This window comes from Pipistrellus kuhlii, unplaced genomic scaffold (assembly GCF_014108245.1).
Source record: "Pipistrellus kuhlii isolate mPipKuh1 unplaced genomic scaffold, mPipKuh1.p scaffold_m20_p_11, whole genome shotgun sequence".
Taxonomy (NCBI): Eukaryota; Metazoa; Chordata; class Mammalia; order Chiroptera; family Vespertilionidae; genus Pipistrellus; species Pipistrellus kuhlii.
This window is the reverse complement of record NW_023425416.1, coordinates 22,571,290-22,591,113: the sequence shown is the minus strand read 5'-3', so window position 1 is coordinate 22,591,113 and position 19,824 is coordinate 22,571,290. Positions and strand designations below refer to the sequence as shown.

At 49.1% G+C, this 19,824-nt stretch overlaps 1 protein-coding gene across 4 annotated transcripts in view; it reads left to right on the top strand.

The window, feature by feature from the left end:
• Positions 1-19,824, top strand: part of FGD5 (FYVE, RhoGEF and PH domain containing 5) — a 112,761-nt gene that overhangs the window by 85,062 nt on the left and 7,875 nt on the right. For all 4 annotated transcript variants that reach the window (XM_036431204.2, XM_045579211.1, XM_036431203.2 and 1 more), the window contains exons 11-18: positions 3,558-3,629; positions 5,248-5,316; positions 9,932-10,015; positions 12,937-13,016; positions 15,307-15,406; positions 15,725-15,862; positions 16,294-16,423; positions 17,153-17,283. In XM_036431204.2, the coding sequence (XP_036287097.1) occupies positions 3,558-3,629; positions 5,248-5,316; positions 9,932-10,015; positions 12,937-13,016; positions 15,307-15,406; positions 15,725-15,862; positions 16,294-16,423; positions 17,153-17,283 (804 nt within the window). The remainder of the gene's footprint in view (positions 1-3,557; positions 3,630-5,247; positions 5,317-9,931; positions 10,016-12,936; positions 13,017-15,306; positions 15,407-15,724; positions 15,863-16,293; positions 16,424-17,152; positions 17,284-19,824) is intronic.

Sequence of the window (19,824 nt, the reverse complement as noted above, 5' to 3'; positions counted from 1 at the left end):
GCTCCTTCTGTGGGGTCCAGGCCCAGGACTCCCTCCTCCATGCCCAGGTCTGCCTGGGAGTACAACTTATGTACTATACACAGCACAGGCTTAAAGTGTACAGTTAAATAAGACTTGATGTTTGTGTGTACCTGTGAAACCATCTCCATAATTAAAATGCTGAACATATCCATGGCCCCAAAGAGTTTTCTTGTACCCCTATATCATCCCTTATCCCCAGCTCTCAGGCAGCCACTGGTTTGCTCTTTGTCACAATAGATTAATTTTCATTTTCTAGAATTTTATAAGATAGCATTATTCAACATGTACTCTTTTTTTTTTTTGGTCTGCTTCTTTCACTCGTTTTTTGGATATGTGATGTACAGTTATTTACCCCCAACCTATGGCATGTCTTTTCATTCTCTTCGCAGAGTCTTTGGAAGATCAGAAGTTCTTAATTGTAATTTTAAAAAGCCCACTTTATTATTTTTTATTATTTTTTAATTTTTTTATGGATCATGTTATAGCTAAGAAATCTTTGCATCACTCAAGTTTACAAAGTTTTTCTATTCTGGTCTTTATATTTTAGAAGTTTCCTAGTTTAAAATATTATATTTAGGTCTCTTAATCCATTTTGAGTTTATATACTAGAGGCCCAGTGCATGGATTCATGCACTGGTGAAGTCCCTCGGCCTGGCCCACAGGGATAGGACTGAAACCAGCTCTCCGACATCCCCCAAGGGGTCCTGGATTGCAAGAGAGCAATGGCCAGGCTGAGGGACCCCACTAGTGCACGAATTCATGCACCAGACCTCTAGCATGCATATAAGATCTTTGGTTAATCTTTTCCTGCCCTTCCCAATCCCTGCTTCCCTCTGAGATTCATCAGTCTGTTCCATGCCTGTGCATTGAGCATCTGCCCCCTGGTGGTGAGTGCGTGTCATAGCTACCAGTCACATGGTTGTTTAGGCTTTTATATCTAGTTCCCATCATTCATCATCCATGTACTTGATTGGTCAGTTTACCAATTCTTGAGAGATATTTTTCCTGAATATAGAAATCTGAATTGACCACTTTTTCTTTCAGTACTTTTAAAATGCCACTCCACTGTCCTATGGCCTGCATAGTTTCTGATTTGAAATCTGCTGTAATGGTGGTATTTCTCTTTCTTATGTAATGTGTTTCTTTAATCTAGCTGCCTTCAAGATCTTTTCTTTAAATTTGACTTTTAGAAGTTTGACTATGATATCTAAGTTTGTGTGATTTTAGGAGCTATGGTGCTTCCTAGATCTGTGATTTGTTGTGATTCACTAATTCCATTTTGTAAATTAATTTATCTTTCACTTACAGTTGACGTACAATATTATATTTCAGGTGGTCATTCGTTTCTTTTGGAAATTTCTGTTGGTTGCTCTTTTATTTTATTTCCCCCCAGCACTTTTTTTTTTCCCCTTTGTGTTTCAGTTTGGTTAATCTCTGCTTACCTAACTCCAAGTTCATTGATTTCTATTCCTCGTGTGCAGTTTGTTGCTAAACCCATCAAAGGAATTCTCCATATGTGACACCATATTTTTCATTTTTAATATTTCCATTTGACTATTGTATAGTTTCCATTTCTGCTGAAATTCTCTATCTGTTCATGCATGCTGTCCTTCTTTTCCACTAGCTCCTTGAACATATTAATCATATTTACTCTGTAGTCCCTGTCTGATGATTCCAACAGTATGTCATCTCTCATTATGGTTTTATTTGAATGCTTTACCACTTGAATATTAGTTGGGGTTCTTTCTGGCTTTTTTTGTGTGTGTTTATTATAGTGTTTGGTTGAATTTCAAATTTTGTGTGTAGAGACTGAGGGAAATATCTATCCCCAGAAGTGGATGTGCCTATTTATTATTATTATCATTACTTTGTCATGCTGTTACAGGGCCATAGGAGTTGGGTCAATCCAGGAAATGAATTGGGTTCGGGTTTTTTGTCACCATTGTCACCTTCAGCACCCCACAGATTTGATTCTCCTCTAGAAGGGGATTGTTGTTACCTGGTACTGTTTGTGGGGCCTAAAATGCCAGAGTTTTCCTTATATTCCTGCTGCCTTGTCAGCTTTTAGCCTCTCCCCATGCTCTTGCCCCTTCTTGAGGTAGCTACTGTTTCCTGTTACTCAGTGCTAGGCTCACAAACCGTGGCTCTTCAGGACAAGCTTCAGTCTTAAGCAGGGCCTGGGGGCCGGGCTCTCAGCATTCCTGCCCCTCCCCTGCATGGCAGCCATGCTCCTGTGGCAGGCCTTGGAGGTTTCTGCCCTGTATTATTGTACCATCCTGGACCCAAGGAGTTATGCCCCCCTCTCCTTGGGACAGACAGCATTTGTTTTACCACCAAGGGCAAGGAGCCTGTTCTTCCTGGCCCCCTGCCCTCCCCCACTCTTCCTGTGAGCACTTGGTGGAAACTTCTGGAAAAGAGCGTGTAGATCTTTCTCGTGTCTGGGCCTCTGTGTTATTCTGAACTGCCCCACCAGCCCACACTTGCCCTTTAAGAAACGGTTAACATTTCAGCCGCTTTCTATTGTGTGCCAACCACCTCTTCCCTCCTGCACGTCGCCAAAGGCACCATGATTCTATCTTGGTTCTATCTCTGCGGAGGGGCTTGTCTGCCTTTGGAATGTCATTCATTTGGTTGCCTTGTGACCTCAGCTCTCCAAGAAGCCTAAGACGGTTTACAGTTTCGTAGATTGCCTGTTTTTGTTTTTGTTTTCTCACTGTTATGGTAGGGCGTTGTTTTCTTGCAGCCTTCTACATCATCGGTGGAAATGGAACAACTATCAAACATTTCTAATGTGTAGGATTTTATGCCCAAAACTATGAACCGTGTCAAGGCCTTTTCAGGACAATTTCTCTGCACACAGCTTTTACCTCATTAGTTGACTTTAGAACCTGACCCTGTGCTAGGTTCAAGGGGCACCTGCTTGTTACTTCTGGAATTATGGGGTGCTGTGCAGTGGGGAAAAGGGCTGTCCCATTATATATTGTGGATGACCCAGTGGGGGACTGATAGGAGTTCTCAGGCAGGCACACTACCTTTCTTCAAGGAGTACAGACCCATTTTTTCTCCCCAAGGGGTGAATTTTCTTGGTTACTGTTCCTCTGAGGCCACACCCTGGTCTGTAATCCCAGAGAGACAGACTGGCCTTGGGTGTCTGTCATCTCTGGGTTACTGAAGTCTGGATGCCCTAGGCCTTATGGGAGACACAGGCTTAGAGTAGGTGCAGTGGCCCAAAGACAAATGGCGTGTTGGATGGCAAAGCAAGGCCAAGAGACCATCGCCATGGTGTGCAGAAAGGTGACAGTGTCAGACCTCAGGCCCGGAAGGACTAGCCTGATTATGGGCAGTCCACACACAGCATCCTGCAGACCCAGGCTCAGGCCGCAGTCCTGACCCTGATGGGAGTTCAGATTTGGAGCAAGGTCCTTCTGGGCTCCATTTTCCTCCTCTGAAGCAGAAGCCATACCACCCCTTACAGAGGCGATAAGACCCCTTGAAGGGGTCCTGACCGTCTCTCCCTCACCCTGTCCCACCCACAGGAAAACCTGCAGAAGCTTGTCCACATCGAGCACAGCGTTCGTGGCCAAGGGGATCTCCTCCAGCCAGGAAGGGTGAGTGCCACCGCCACCATGGGCAGGGGCAAGGGCGTACTGGCAGCAGGCGGGCGAGGCTCTGATAAGCCCCATTGTTCAGCTGGCCTGGCCCCAGACAGGCCTGGCTGCAGGTGCTGTTTACCCGAGGAGAAGGGAGGGCAGGGCTGAGCTCACAGGGCCCATGGACTGCCTCCCCTGGGGTTTTCCACTCTCATGGCCTTTAAAGGAACAGTGCCATTTGGGTTCCGTGTTCCCTGTGGTTCTCCTCACCTCTAAGAAGAAGCGACACCAAGTATTTTTAGGTTAGTCCATCATTGCTGAGAAATCAGGAACACCAACTCTCAAGAGCCCTAACACGGCATTTAAAAAAAAACAACAACACATTTTTCAGCAGGTAAATTTATCAACTTCTTTAAATTTTAAATTTTATTTTTAAAAAATATATTTTATTGATTTTTTTACAGAGAGGAAGAGAGAGGGATAGAGAGCTAGAAACATCAATGAGAGAGAACCATCAATCAGCTGCCTCCTGCACTGGGGATGTGCCTGCAACCAAGATACATGCCCCTGACTGGAATCTAACGTGGGACCTTTCAGTCTGCAGGCTGACGCCCTATCCACTGAGCCAAACCAGTTTCAGCTAAATTTTTTATTTTTATTAATTTCAGAGAGGAAGGGAGAAGGAAAGAGAAGTAGAAACATCAATGAATGATAAGAGAAAATCATTGATCACCTGCCTACTACATACTCCCTGCTGGGGATCGAGCCTGCAACCTGGGCACGTACCCTGACAGATAATTGAACCGTGACCTCCTAGTTCATATGTCAACGCTCAACCACTGAGCCATGCCAGCTGAATAATGTATCCACTTTTAAGCTTCCAATGGAAAACATAAAACTCAGCTCAAAGATAGTAAAAAATGTGTTCATCACCTATTACAGTTGATGAAGGACAAGAGACAAAGAATTGAGATATGGTGCTCAAATTTTACTCAAAATTAGCATAGCTTTCATCACTAGTCTGAGATTCTATAAAATCACAATGTTTTGGCCTGGGTCATCAGTAAATATTTACTAAGCATCTATTAGTATGTTCCAGAATTTCAAGGGGGATATACCAACTGTTCATGCAGCTGTTTTAGCAAACCTTCCATGGCTTTGTTCTGGATGGACTTGTGGCAGCAAACCAGGGTGAGAGTCACTGTTTGGACCACTCTGGGGCTTGGTGTAATTCAAGGTGGAAGTTCCTGAAAAGCCAAGTGGTCTGTCTCCAGAGCTGCTAGAGCATACACAGAGCATCTCGCTCTTCTAAAAAAAAAAATTAAAATTTTACTGATTTTAGAGTGAGAGAGAGAAACATTGATTTGTTGTTCCACTTATTTATGCATTCATTAGTTGATTCTTGTATGTGCCCTAACCGGGGATCAAACCCACAACCTTGGTGTATCAGGACGATGCTCTAACCAACTCAGCTACTTGGCCAGGGCCCAGAGCCTCTCTCCTAGGCTGGGAATTCCCCCCAGAGCTGCTCTCTGGTCTTCCAGGAAGCATCATAACTTCAATTTCCCACTCAAGGGCCTCCCACTCTTCTCAAGGGCATCAGCCTGACCACCGATGTCTGCTCCTCTCCCCACAGGAGTTTCTGAAGGAAGGGACACTGATGAAAGTAACAGGGAAAAACAGACGCCCCCGTCACCTGTTCCTGGTAAGTACCTGCCCCCCTTCCCCCAAAACCAAGCCCTGGGACTCTCAAGTTCTGTGGGTTTCTAGGACTAGTATCCAAGGACAATTGGAAGTCAGCGGAGAAGACTAGAACAGAGCAAAATCTGTAGGATGAGGATTATTCTGTGTGCTGAGCTTCCCAGAAAGCTTGAGAGTTTAACCCTTGGAAATCACCACCCATCTCTAATTTATTTATTTATGTAAATTTTCTCCACATCCCTCATTTATGATTTCAGCGATTTTGATGGGATGGTACCAAAATTTAAACATTCTAAAACCAGGAATAAATGTCCAACTGCTTTATCAAATGCATGAGGAAACAGATCCAGAAAAGAGTTGACTTGGCCAGATCTCTCAGCAAGTTGGTAGCAGAACCCTGGGGGAACCAAAGCTGCACCCTGAGTCCAACACTCTCTACTGTGCACAAGACAGAATATAATGTAACATTTTTGGTGACTTATAGCTACGGTCTGGCATACCAGGGAATGTCCAGGCCTAGGATGTAGTAACATCAACCTCAGTGGCTGCTAAGCTACAAGCAGCTCTTTGTCCTTCCTGCCAGCTGTCTCTTACCCGCTCCCATGAGAATCCCTCACTCTGGCTGGTTTGTGCTGTGTTGCAGGGGAGAAATTTGGCCACAGGCAAGAGACTAGAACCCCAGCAGGAACTTTGAAAGGTGCCTTTGAAAGTGGATAGTTCAGAGTGGATAATTCACTGGATAGTTTGAGTTCTCAAAAGGATCGCCAAGTCTCCGCAGATGCTTGAGTTCCTTTCTCCGGGTAGTTTGTTGAACTCTGCATATACCCCTGGTGACAGGGAGCTCATTGCCTATTATGACACTCATTAATTCTGCAACTCCTTATCCATCTCCTTCTGTGGGCCAAGATCTGTGAGAATATATAGACATGGCCCCTGCCCTCTTGTGGATCTTGGAGTCCAGTGAGGAATGTCATCCTTTGTTCCATATTAGAGTCTAAATATTTGAAAACTCCTTCTATTAAGCAGAAGTTCATACCCTTGAATTTTGGAGATCTGTGTGGCAATGAGCTGGTTAGATATAGATCTGATACTTAGCCCCTCTGTAACCCTTTAGATCACACACATGTCTGAGCCTCGATTTCCCACAGGGAAAGTGGAAATACCGGGCAGTTTGGGGGAATTAAATGAGGCCCATAGAAGCAGCTTGTTTGGTAATAATTTCCACCCTTCCATTTGACACTTACCCTGTAGGACACAGGCCCTTCCTCTGCTCAGAGCTATAGAGTCATCAGCTCCCTCTGCCCCAGCACAGCTCACACCTGGGTCCCAAGGCTTTGCTTCTCCAGAATGAAAAAGGGAGCCATCCAGGATGGTGATGAGGAATACTGGCTTTGGAGTCAGACAGCCTGGATTCTCATGCCAGCTCTGACTTACTGGCTGTGCAACCCATGGCAGGTCCTGTTCCTTCTCTGAGCTTCAGTGTCCTTCTCTCCACAAGGAGGGAAGTAGTTCCTCCTGTAACTGAAGGAAGTGCTTGAAGGAAGTGGAGGGAGCTCCTCCATCTTGATTCTCATCTGGCCAGCTCCTCTGGCTTTGTCCCTTTCACAGGGACTTTGAATGCCAGGCACAGACACAGTGTCCTTCCTCGCTCCTTCCCTCCCCCACTTTCCACCCTCCCCTTCCTCCCACTTCTCTTTCCCTTTCCCATGCTCCCTCCAGCATCTAGTTGACTCTTCTTCATAGCCTCTCTGTCACTCAGGCATGATGTCTGGCCTGGGTCTCTCTGGTTCCCTGTCATTGTTAATCTTCCTACCCTTACCCCCCACCCCGCCCCACAGCCTGAACCCAGGTCCCCTTCTCTCTCTCAGCACAGGACTTTCTACTAAGTAGGTGTTAGTAATATCCTCTTAGCAGTGGTTCTCAACCTTTCTAATGCCAAGACCCTTTAATACAGTTCCTCATGTTGTGGTGACCCCAAGCATAAAATTATTTTCGTTGCAACTTCATAACTGTAATTTTGCTACTGTTAATTAATTGTAATGTAAATATATGAGCTTCCCGATGGTCTTAGGCTCTACAGCAGCGGTTCTCAACCTGTGGGTCGCCTAAGACCGTGGTCGGCAAACTGCAGCTCAAGAGTCACATGCGGCTCTTTGGTCCCTTGAGTGTGGCTCTTCCACAGAATACCCCTGCCTGGGCGAGTCTGTTTTGAAGATAGTGGCGTTAGAAGAAGTTTAAGTTTTAAAAATTTGGCTCTCAAAAGAAATTTCAATCGTTGTACTGTTGATATTTGGCTCTGTTGACTAATGAGTTTGCTGACCACTGGCCTAAGACCATCAGAAAACACAGATATTTACATTACAATTCATAACAGTAAGAAAATTACAGTTATGAAGTAGCAACAAAAATAATTTTGTGGTTGGGGTCAGCACAACATGAGGAACTGTATTATATTAAAGGGCTGCGGCATTAGGAAGGCTGAGAACCACTGCTCCAGAGGGATAGACAGCAAGAGGACAGACAGACAGGTTCTTGAGCCAGAAAGCACCATGGCGAACACAGTAAGGAACAACTTTTATTCTTCGTAAGGTGCCGGTTTCACAAAATAATCTTCACTGCACAATAAAGTCAGGGCATCTGCCCACCAACACAGTTTTTCAGTGATGCTATGGATGGCCCCGCGTCCCATCCAGTCCCAAGAGATGGGTGGTACTTGATGTGAGAAATCCGCACTTTCTCCTCCATGAAGAATTTCTCTTCCTTCCTCTAAATTGGGGCTGTAAAACACATGCTTTGCAGAAGAAAGGAGAACCGTGGGCAATTAGGAAGCAGCCTGGTCCTGACCCCTGTCGGTAAAACCTCAGGGTGCTAATGGCAGTTGCCATGGCAGCAGGTGCTTAAGGGGCAGTCAGAAAAGGCTGGGACCACTCCAGTGAGTGACACAGGCAGGTTCCTCAGAATAGGCTAATGACCGAGGCTCTGTATGAGGTTTGGTCACTGTCCCTGGGTGGCCGCCCCCAGCACACCACACCGCACCTCAATGCACTGGAGGCACACTTATTTAATTCACAACCCAGCTCTGCCACCTTAGGCACATTATCTAACCAATCCGTGACTCAGTTTCTCCTGTCCGTGGCTGCTCTGGGGCTACAATGGCAAAGTTGAATAGTCGTCACAGAGACCGTATGGCCCATAGAGACTTAACTATTTATTATCTTGCCTGTTCAAACGTTTGCTGGCCCTGTTTTCCTGCTCCAGTTTGAGACAGGGAGGCCCAGAGACAGGAAGGGTTTGTCCGAGGTCACACAGCAGCTCAGTGTCTCGGCCAAGCCTCTGACAGTCCCAGGAAGAACTAGTGAGAGGAAAACTCATCCCTTCTGTCCCCTCCGCGGACTCTGTCCGCAAGAAAGGGAAGTGTTAACCCTGAGCTCTCGCCCTGCTTCAGGCCTTGGATGCCACGCTCTGTTCAGCGCCTGATTTACTTGGCTCCCGTGCACAGAGGGCTCACTCAGGGCCGTTCTCTCTCGGCATCCGTAATGAGGCAGGGGCAGAGGTGGTCCCAGCTTCCCTGGGAGGAAGCTGAGGCTCAGAGAGGGAAACAGCTTGTCCATAGTCACACAGCAGCTACAGAGGGAGGGTCAGGGTTGACAGCCCACATACCACCCGGAGTGTGAGGTGTTTTTTTTCAAACTAAACCTTTTGGCCAAACAAACATAGATTCCTAAGGAGGAGAAGTGACTTTCATTATGTTTCTTCCTGTCGGCCTTGCATGGGGATGGGGAGCTTTAGTTGTTCGTTCAACAGATATTAAATGAACACCTACTATGTCACTGCAGCTCCCTATCCTCAAGGATCTTCCTCGCTCCCTTCCTCTCTCCCTTCCTTCCCTACCTCTCTTCTCCCTCCCTCCTTCCCCTCTTTCCTTAAATATGCTTCACAGAGGTTTGATTTATACAGAGTAAGAGACGTCCGTCTTACGTGTAGATGCCAAAGTATATTGACAAATCTGTATCATCATGTACTGCCACTTGCGTCAAGATCTAGAACATTCCAGCCCTCCAGAAAGCCCCCCTGTGCTCCTTAGCAGTCACTTCCCCCACCCCTGCCCCAGGCAACCACGGGCCTGATTTCCATCACAGATTCCTTTTGCCTGATCTGGAGCTTCATGTGAATGTTACCGAGCAGTGTGTTCTCAGTATCTGGCTTCTTTTCAATCAGCGTGTTTTGGGCTTCATCCGTGTCATTGTGTTTATCGTCAGTTTGTTCTTTTCGATTGCTGTGTGGTATTCCATAGTGTAGATGCACCACAGTTTGCTAATGCACCCACCTGTTGATAGCTGGATTGTTTCCACTATTTGACTATTGCAAATAATGCCTGTACGCACGTCCCTGTACCTGACTTTCTGTGGGCACTGCATGAATTCCCCTGGAGTCTTCACCTAGGAGTGGAACTGTGGGGAAGGTGCTCCCACGTTAGGCCACGGCGGTTCGGCTCTCTCGCGGGGGCCAGTGGGGAATGCAGGGTGCCTGTGCACCCGGTGCTCAGTGATCCTCAGGACAGAAGCCCAGCACAGCCTTCTGGGACCAAGCCTTGTGTGATGAGGTTTCCTTCTCCCCAGATGAGCGACATGCTCCTGTACACGTATCCCCAGAAGGATGGGAAGTACCGGCTGAAGAGCACGTTGGCCGTGGCCAGCATGAAGGTAAATGCTTGATGCTAGGCATCCTGGGGCGGTCAGGGGAAACCCCAGGGGAGCAGGGGACAGTGTCCCTGCTGCTGAGAGCTCACAGGCCATCTGGGAAGAGCGGTCCAGAGGAACAGTGCTACGTGGAGGGTTACAGCAGGATTACGCTATCGCTAGGCCAGGGAGGGGGTGGGGGGGGGGGCGGGGAGGGAGGGAGGAACGATGAGGAGGGCTTCCTGGAGGAAGGGAGCCGAGTCCCTGAGAGAGCAGGATATGTGGACAGATGGGGAAGGGTGCTTTAGGAGGAAAGAAATGTGTAAGCAAAGGCTTGGAAGGAGGAAACAAGTATGTGTGTGTGGTGAATTTTTTTAATCGTGGTAAAATGTACATACAAATTACCATGGTAACCATTTTTAAGTACACAGTTCAGTGGCATTAAGTGCATTCACATTGTTTTTGCAACCATGACCGCCATTCATCTTCCCAAATTGAAACTTCGCACCCACCAAGCACTAACTTCCCATTCCCACTTCTTTTTCTCTCTTTATGATTTTTTTTAATGTGTTAAATTTTGTTGTTGTGAATCCTCACCCGAGGATATTTTCCCATTGATTTTTAGGGAGAGTGGAGAAGAGAGGGAAAGACAGAGAGAAACATTGATGTGAGAGAAACACATCATTTGGTTGCCTCTTGCTCAAGCCCTGACCAGGGCCCCGCTGAGGAGGAGCCTATAACCAAGGTACGGGCCCTTAACTGGAATCGAACCCAGGACCCTTTGGTCTGCAGGCCAACACTCTATTCACTGAGTACACCGGCTAGTGCTTTATTAAATTTTTTATTATATAAGTTTCAGGTTTACAACGTTATAACTTATACACTAAGAAGTGATCATCCTCAAAAGTCTAGTTACAACCCATCACCACAGTGGATCCCCTTCACTCTTTTGCCCCCCCTTCTCCCCCAAGTCCCCTTATCCTCTGGTAATTGTCAATATTTCCTCCGTATCTGAGTTTATTATTATTTTTGTTTGTCTTTTGGCTCCACATGGAGTGAAATCATACATTATTTGTCTTTCTCCTCCTAATTTATTCCCAGTATACCTTCAAGGTCCATTCATGTTATTACAAACTAGAGGCCCAGCGCATGAAATTCATGCATGGGGTTGGGGGCTCCTCAGCCCAGCCTGCACCTTCTCCAATCCGGGACCCCTCAGGGGATCTCCCTGATGGGGCCTACACTGGCAATCAGACATGCCTCTCGCAGTCTGGGACCGCTGGCTCCTAACTCCTCTGCCTGCCTGCCTGATCATCCCTAATTGCTCCCCTGCTAGCCTAATTGGCCCTAACCATCTCTGCTTTGGCCCAGGATTCCCTCCTTAAGAAAAAGGGTCACAGGCACCTGGTACCTGGGCTTCCCTCCCTCTGGCTGGCCGCAGCTGCAGGTGACCGTAGGCAGGCGGCTTGTCCCTTTCCCAGGTGGCAGCCACAGCCACTAATGCCGGAGAAGCCGCCCGCCCCGGCTTCGTCACGAAGGACGTGGGAAGACCTCCAGTCTAATTAGCGTATTACCCTTTCATTAGTATGGATGGCAGGATTTCACTCTTTTTATGGCTGAGTAATAGTCCGTTATATAAATGAACCACATCTTCTTCATTCATCTATCAATGGGCACTTAGGTTGTTCCCATATCTTGGCTATTATAAGTAATGCTGCAGTGAACATAGAAGTGCATATATATTTTTTGAATTAGTGTTTTTATTTTCTTCAGATAAAGGGAATCAAGTAGAATAGCTGGATTTTATGGTAGTTCTATTCTTAATCTTTTTTGAGGCATCATCCCCATACTGTTTCCCATAGTGGCTGCACCGATTGATAATCCCACTAACAGTGTACTAGTACATGGGTTCCTGCTTTGGCAGCTCGTAGAAGTGTAATCACACAGTATTTGTCTTTTGCAAGTGGCTTACTTCACTTAACATTATGTCCTCAAGGTTCATCCGCGCTGTAACATGTATTGGAATTCCCTTACTTTTTGCTTGAATAATAGTCCATTGTACATATTGCACCATCTTTTGTTTGTCCCTTCCCTCATGGGTGGACAGTTGGGTTGCTTCCACCTTTTGACTATGGTAAATAATGCTGCTCTGTGCTCAATATCTGTTCAAGAGGCAGACGTTTTTTTAAACAAATGTAAGAAAGATGCCAGCCTCGCTGGATAGTCTCGTGGGTAAAGACAGAGAGACAGGACGGAAGGGGCCCTCGTCATGTGCGGCCTGACAGAGTGTAACTCCATCCCACAGACAAGGATAGCTGGGAGCTGATGGAGATGCTTGAGGGCTTAACGGGCGGGAGGTTTTAGGAAGTTAGTTCTGTCAGTGGGGTCAGACAGGGAACACTGAGGTGGGAGAATGCAGCGGGAGGTGCAGAGGGGAGGGGAACCGTTGGAGGCATTGTGGGGGCCTCTCTCCCTCCTGGAAGCTCTTTTCATGAGGAGGAGGAAGCAGACAGCACCTTCTCAGCAGAGAGGGTTGTTCTCTTTTGAACCAAAGGATCCACTGAGGAGCCTGTTGGGCAAGGGAGTGGGAGAGATGGTCACAGAGCAGGTATTCGTACAGCAGGATGTCTGGGCCCTGAGAGGGAAGCTCCACGGCATTCCTGGGGGTGGGCAGTGGCCAAGGACCATAGAGTCAGAGCCAGAGTTGGCAGCCAGGCCCCACCACACACACACACACACACACACACACAAACACACACACACACACACGCACTCACACACACACACACACACACACACACACACATTATCTGCCATGTCTCTGAGCATCAGAGGAAACTCAGGCTCAGAGAGGGACAGTGGCAGGACCAAAGGAAAAATCGAGTCTATGGTTGCCCCTTCATGCCCCACACCCCTCCACTGAGGGTGCCTCTATTGGTTTCCAGGTCAGCCGCCCCGTGATGGAGAAAGTGCCCTACGCCCTGAAGATTGAGACTCCTGACTCCTGCCTGACTCTGTCTGCAAGGTATGGGGAGGAGGAAGGAGGGAAGGCCTGGGGACGGGTGCGAGGGAGGGAAGGGACAGAGTTTTCCAGGTGGGAAAGTTTGGAATAATAAGTGTTGGATGCGTCTTCGGTTTCATTTTGGTACTAGAGGCCCGATGCACGAAATCTGTGCAAGGGGCTTGGCCCCCACCACCATGGCTTCATCAGGAAGGTTGTCTGGAAGGACGTCGGAAGGACATCCGGTCGAATTAGCATGTTATGCTTTTATTACTATAGATTCTTTGCATCAAAGAACTTCTTTTCGGTGTTTCTTAACCATTTTTGAACCACAGGCTACTTTGAGAATATGATAAAACTGGCTTCTCTTCCCCAAAATAAATGTGCATGTACATAAAATTTTACATAGAACTTTGGGGGTTTGTAAAGCCCTTTTTCTTAAAATATAACAATACCTCATGGTTGTAAAACTCCACAGATTATCTGGTCTTTATAGCAACACGAAAAGTTAGGGCGAGTCAAGAATGCATTGTGCGCCTTATTTAATAGACGACCGTTACGTTCAGGCTTTCGTGTCCGGAGAGAAAAAACAATGAGCGAGCTCTCCCTGTTTTGGGGTTCAGCCTTTCTCTCAAAACCCTGTGTTTTTTTTCCCTCCAGACCCTCAGGATGCCGAGGGGTCCCTCCTTGCTGGCTTTAGGCAGTGAAAGAGGTTCACCTCCCTCACCCTGCACACTCCCCTCTCCCCCACCCCTGCTTTCCGGGCAAGGCCAGCTCAAGCTCAGAAACCAAGACCTCCCTGGGCATGGTGGGTGGACAGGCTCCCTCTCAGGTGTGCGTGACCCAGGGCTGGCAGCCGTGTCCAGGGTGGGGTGGAGGTTCTGGTGCACACACTGACCCACACTCTGCCTCATAGATGTGTTTGGTCGTTAAGCCTCTATCAGCCGCTCCTGGTGGCCAGGTTCTGTGCCGAGGACACACATGATTTAAGCCTTGGTTTGCTCAGGGTAGGGGGAGCCCACGTTCTGGGTGGGACTTACGAAACTGGTTACAATACAGAACGAAACTGCTGGAAGAATTCATAGTGGTGATGGCAAGAGTACCCTGCATGGGGCACCTGCTGCGTCTCAGGCCCCTCCTCGGACCCTCATCATCACCCTCGGAGGGGGGCCTGGCAGTTCCTCCCATGCCTGGGGAGTTGAGGCCTGGAGATGGGTCACACAGCCCACGTGAGGCAAAACGGGGTTCAGATGCAGGGCTGTGTGATCCCGAGTGCTTTTCCACTGCCGTCTACTGCCTGAGGGGTTAAAAAAAAAAAAAAAAAAGCCTTAGAAATTCCAAGGAGTGACCCCATCTGCTGGAGAAAGGGGAGGCTGCCTGGAAGAGGCGATGCCTGGGTGGAGTTCCCCGGCCTCTTCTCCCCTCACCTCCAGGTAAAATCAGAGACCTCGCGAGACCCAGGATGTGGTTTCTGTTTGTCCCACCATCAGGTGAGGGTGGTGGCAGGCTAGGCTCAGCCCTTCGGATGGGGCTGCCCATCTCTCTCAGGCGGGGACACTGCCTTTCGGCCAGTGGACTCAAGAAGCCCCTGTCACTGACAGGCCGGTCACCTTCCCGCTAACCCAGACACTCCACACCGCAGCCTCCGGGGTCAGCGGACCCACACATCTCCTTTTAGGGACTTGGCGTCTGGCTGGCCGCCACCCTTCCTCCCTCCCAGGCCAAACTGGTCCCTCTCTGGCTGAGCCCGCAGACTTTAGTGTAGGATGGGAGCGCCACCTGGTGGGCCCTGCAAGAACAAGGCAGCTCACAGCCCAGTGGCCACCTTCCAGGCACAGAGCCGGAATGCGGGAGGTCAGCTTGTGGGATGAGTGTCTAGGAAGTGATGTGAGAAACAGGGGGCCGTTGGAGAGACTGAGACCTTGGCTGTTTCCAGCTTCTATCTACCTTCTCCCCTGCCCCCTGCCTGACCATACCTCCTAAAGTGTGGGCCCCTCAGAGCTTCCCTCCCTGGCACCCCTTGCTTCGCTGTTGACAAAGTCCATCTACATCCCACATGTCATTTCATCCCCACAAGAGCCTTGGGAGTTCGAGGAGAAAGATTGACACTCCTGTGCTGCAAGTGAAGAAGCTTGCCCTGCCACCCTGCTAGCGGGTGGAGGTGCTGAGGTGTAAGCCTAGGCCTGTATGGCAGGCGGCCCGCACTTGCTGGTGGGATCTTAGATGCCAAGAGGTTCAGGAATGTGGGATGGGCAGTGGGCTGCCCAGGACTTGGTCCCCTCGTGCAATCGCTAACCCCAGTTTGTGCCAACAGCTCCTGTGCAGAGCGGGACGAGTGGCATGGCTGTCTGAGCAGAGCCCTCCCTGAGGACTACAAGGCCCAGGCTCTGGCTGCCTTCCACCACAGCGTGGAGGTGAGTGGAGGCCCTGGCACACCAGCCACACGCCGAGGAAGACTTGCCGCCCTTTGCATCATGGCACTGGCTCTTCTTCCTCCTCCCACCTCTCCTGCCATATTCTCACCGGCTCAGGGCAGTCACTGTGCAACCCCAACCTGGAGCACAGCCCCTCCCGTTGGCTGTTTCTAACCCAAGATCAGCTTCCTGAAGGATATGAGATGGGGGCGGGGGGGGGGGGGGGGGAGGCTACAGAATTAGAAGGCACCCTGTCCACCACACACCATCCAACTTGGTCTCCTGACCACCCTGTTTGGCCCCATTCTGTTGCTCTAGATACGAGAGAGGTTGGGGGTCAGCCTGGGGGAGAGGCCCCCCACTCTGGTGCCTGTCACACATGTCATGATGTGCATGAACTGCGGCTGCGACTTCTCCCTCACCCTGAGGCGTCATCACTGCCACGCCTGTGGCAAGGTGAGTGATGATGTTGGGGGGAATGTGTGCATGGGGGTGGCATGGGGTGGGGATTCAGGGACACCCAGCAGCTGCTGCATGCCAGCCCAGAGAGGGGAGTGTTCACACCAAGCCTGGGAGGTAGTTAATGCCCGTTTTACTTGGCATCCTCAAACCATGGTGCCTAAGCCCAGGCCCCTCCCATAGTACCACTGTGCTTCCTAAAGAAAATCATAGCATATGTGGTTATTGTCCTCATAAAAAAAAAAAAAGTATTTTTTTTTTTTTAATTTAAAAAAAGAACTCTACGCAGCTGCACTGGGAAGGCAGGGTGAGCTGGCACAGTCCCTGCAGGAGGTGGGGCTGTGGGCAGAGGGGTGAGGGTGCTGGCCCTAAGCGTGTGCTGAAACGATGAGAACCGCTCCGACACGCATCCCCACCCGGGCCCGCAGATCGTGTGCCGGAACTGTTCGCGAAACAAGTACCCGCTGAAGTACCTCAAGGACCGGATGGCCAAGGTCTGCGACGGCTGCTATGGGGAGCTGAAGAAGAGGGGCGGGGACGTCCCGGGCCTGATGAGAGGTAGCCCGGGCCCACCCTCACCTTCCTTCCAGGCAGCCACGTGGCTTCTGCCTGGCCTGTGGTTGGCGCCCAAAACCGCTTTCCCGGGAGGAACTAGGGGTTTAAACTCACACCTGGGGCACCATTTCCCAAAACGCTGGTCCAGGAAAAACGGACAGGTGCTCCCAGCAGGAGAGCTCCGTGGGCAGCTGTGTGGGAAGCACTGGGTCAGTGCCCCTCGGGGATGGGGATGGTACACAGAGAGCCCCCGGCAGCCTCTTTTCCTCCCGAGAGTGCTTCTGTGGGCTCCTTTGGGGACAAGGGCTGTGAGACGGGTAACAGAGTTGAGGGTCAGGGAAGGGCGGAGGGCTCGCTGATAAAGGCGCCTGCAGAAGCTGGGCTGGCTCTTAAGAGACCGAGCTCAGGGGACAGGCTTTGCCCAAGCAGGGTTGGGCTGGAGGGAGAGCACGTGTGGTCTGGGCCTAAACCCAGAGAGTTCTCTGGGGCGCGGAACACAGCCCAGCCCCTGCCTCCCGGAGCCCTGGAGAAGCCTTTCCCCCCCCCCCTTGCCCCCAGGGCCTCCATGTCAGCGGAAGGGAGTTGGTTGCCCGTTTTTCTGGTCACACTTAGACCCCACGGCGAGGCTGGTTCCCACCGTGGGAAGGACCAGGAGCCCTGGTTTACAGGGAGTGGCCTGCCCGTCCACATGGGTGCTTACCTCCCTTCCCCCGTGACTTGTCTCCGTTACAGAGAGGCCCGTGAGCATGAGCTTCCCTCTGTCCTCCCCCCGCTTCTCGAGCAGTTCCTTCTCGTCCGTCTTCCACAGCATCCACCCCTCGACCTTCAAGAAGCAGAAGAAAGTCCCTTCGGCCCTGACCGAGGTGAGGCGGGAGGGGGGCTCCCTGCGCGGACACCTCGGGATCCGGACGGTGCATGGTCCTCCTCTGGGAGCCGTGTCAGGCCCCTTTCCCCTCCCTGACCGGGCTCTTCGGGACAAAGAGGACCCCTCGCGGGAGGCATTCTGTCTACAAGGACAGACTCACCTGACAAGGGGAGGGCCTGGCTCCCGGGCATGACTGAGAAGGTGCCTGCCTGGTGGCAGAGGGCAGGGCTTAAAGCAGTTGTAGAGGGTGTTAGGAGACATCTTTCACATCCTTCTCTCTGACTTTCTTGTCCAACTCTTTCTCTCCTTTCCTTTTTCTCTCTCCTGCCCCAAACGTAGACCTAGTCCGAGAGCACTGCACAGACCTCGGGGGCTTTTCCAGCTGGAGCAGCTACAGCGCTCGCTCGGCTCTCCCGTGGCCGGCTGTGCCATCCTCTCCCTGGGGGTCCCACCCAGGCTCAGCTTCCCCCAGAGGCTGCAGCTCTTTGCGGGAAACCTCAGAATTGGCTAAACCCCATTCCATCCTGCAAATAGGACTAGACTTTATACGTACAGATTGTCATCACAATCACAAACAAATGTGTGCCCATGAATATACAAGCTGTTGAAAGAAGTGTGATTAGCTGTTTCCAATTTTTTTCATTAATATTCATTAGCAAGAAGCAGGTGGCAAGGATTTAAAAGTGTTAGGGGATGAGAAATTTAAATGGGTACAGTTCTATCCATTAACTTCATTCCTTCTGCATATTAAAAACCTTGGGATTAACACATACATAGTGTAAAAAAAAAATTTTTTCTCCCCCCAAAAAAGCATGAAGGAATATATGATGAAAGTAAGTTTCTCTCCCTCTCCGAACTCTCTCAGTTCTACCCATCCCAGGGGTAACCACCATCAAATCTCTCATGGATCCTTCCAGAAGTTTTAATGCATCTACATAATGAATTATGTACAATGATAGATCCTCTTTTTTACCCAAAGGATAACATATTATACTGAATCTTCATTTAATTTCTCTTAGATATTATTCCCCATTTGCTCAGCCATATAAATCTCACATTCTACGTCGTATGGTTATCCCATCACTTATTTAACTAGTCCCTTTCCAGAAAACCAGGAAAGTTCACCCTGTTACTTCTCCCACTGTGCTGGTGGTCTGCATGAGTCAAGCTCATTGAACCCGAGTGTTCCATGGGGGCAGAGTTTGAGAACCAATGCTCTTATCTAGAAGATATCAGGCTGCTCTGATTCTGTTGCCACATGGTTCTAACCTAGCCAGCCCCTTGCTAATTTTCACCCAAAGTGACAACCTTTTTATTATTTTTTTTAATATATTTTATTGATTTTCCACAGAAAGGAAGGGAGAGGGATAGAAAACTAGAAACGTCGATGAGAAACATCGACCAGCTTTCTCCTGCACACCCCTTACTAGCAATGTACCCACAACTAAGGTACATGCCCTTGACCGGAATCGAACTTGGAATCCTTCAGTCCGCAGACCAATGCTCTATCCACTGAGCCAAAACGGTTTCGGAGACAACCATTTTATTATCCAGCGAAGTCTGCACTCTGTGGGATCTGCAGTAGCCCCAGAAGAAATGTGCTCCAGTCTCCTGCTGTACTCTCCCCTCCCCCCACCTCACCAGCAGGACCTGTTCCCCATGAGAAAGTCTACAGAAAACTGCCTCCCAAGCATCCGTCAGAAAGGGAGGTTGCAGAATCTGTCCACACTGCCTTTCTCTCTGTGAGATGTTTCAGCACAGCCAGTGTGTGTGGGAAAATGAGGGGGGATGTGGGGGGGGGGGGGGAGCCCATATCTGGTATAGAAGTCCTGGACTGTGATGGGCAGGTTTCTGTCCTGTGCTTTTCCAAACAGCCAGAACTGGTTGTGGCTTCCATGCCCTATACTAGCGGTCCGTGGGGTCCAAAAGGTTGGCGATTGCTGCCCTACACTGACGTTTGTTGACCTCTGGAGTATTTGCTGAGAGATTCAAGTTCTTACTCTCTTCAACTAAATAGGGATTTGACCTTTGGTGGACCTCTCCATTCCTCTGAGCCTCGGTTTCCCCATCTGTAAAATGAGAAAGTCAAACGAGATTATTTCCTAACCTGGCCACATTGCTCTAACAATAAGATTACTATTTATGGAGCAGTTACTATGGGTCAGTCACTGTAGGTCATCTGTTTTATGTCATTTAATTTCAATTTAACTAGTAAAGAAACTGAGACTTAGAGGAAGTAAGTGAATTGCACAGCATGAAACACCTGGGCTGGAACCCTAGGCTGGTATTACTCCACGCCTGCGTTCTTTTTTCTTCTTCTTCTTCTTTTTTTCTTTTTTTTTTTAAGCCTGTGTTCTTAAACCCCACATAAAGTCTGTCTGACAGACGACTCATAAGAACGGGAGGAGCTAACACATCCCGTTAGGCAAGAGATAATAAAACTTTTATGTAAACAGTATAAAGAGGGCCCCTCCTTAAGTACAAGAAATCAATAAGCTGAAAACTGTAAGAATCCGTTTTAGAAGGAAGAAAACCTTTT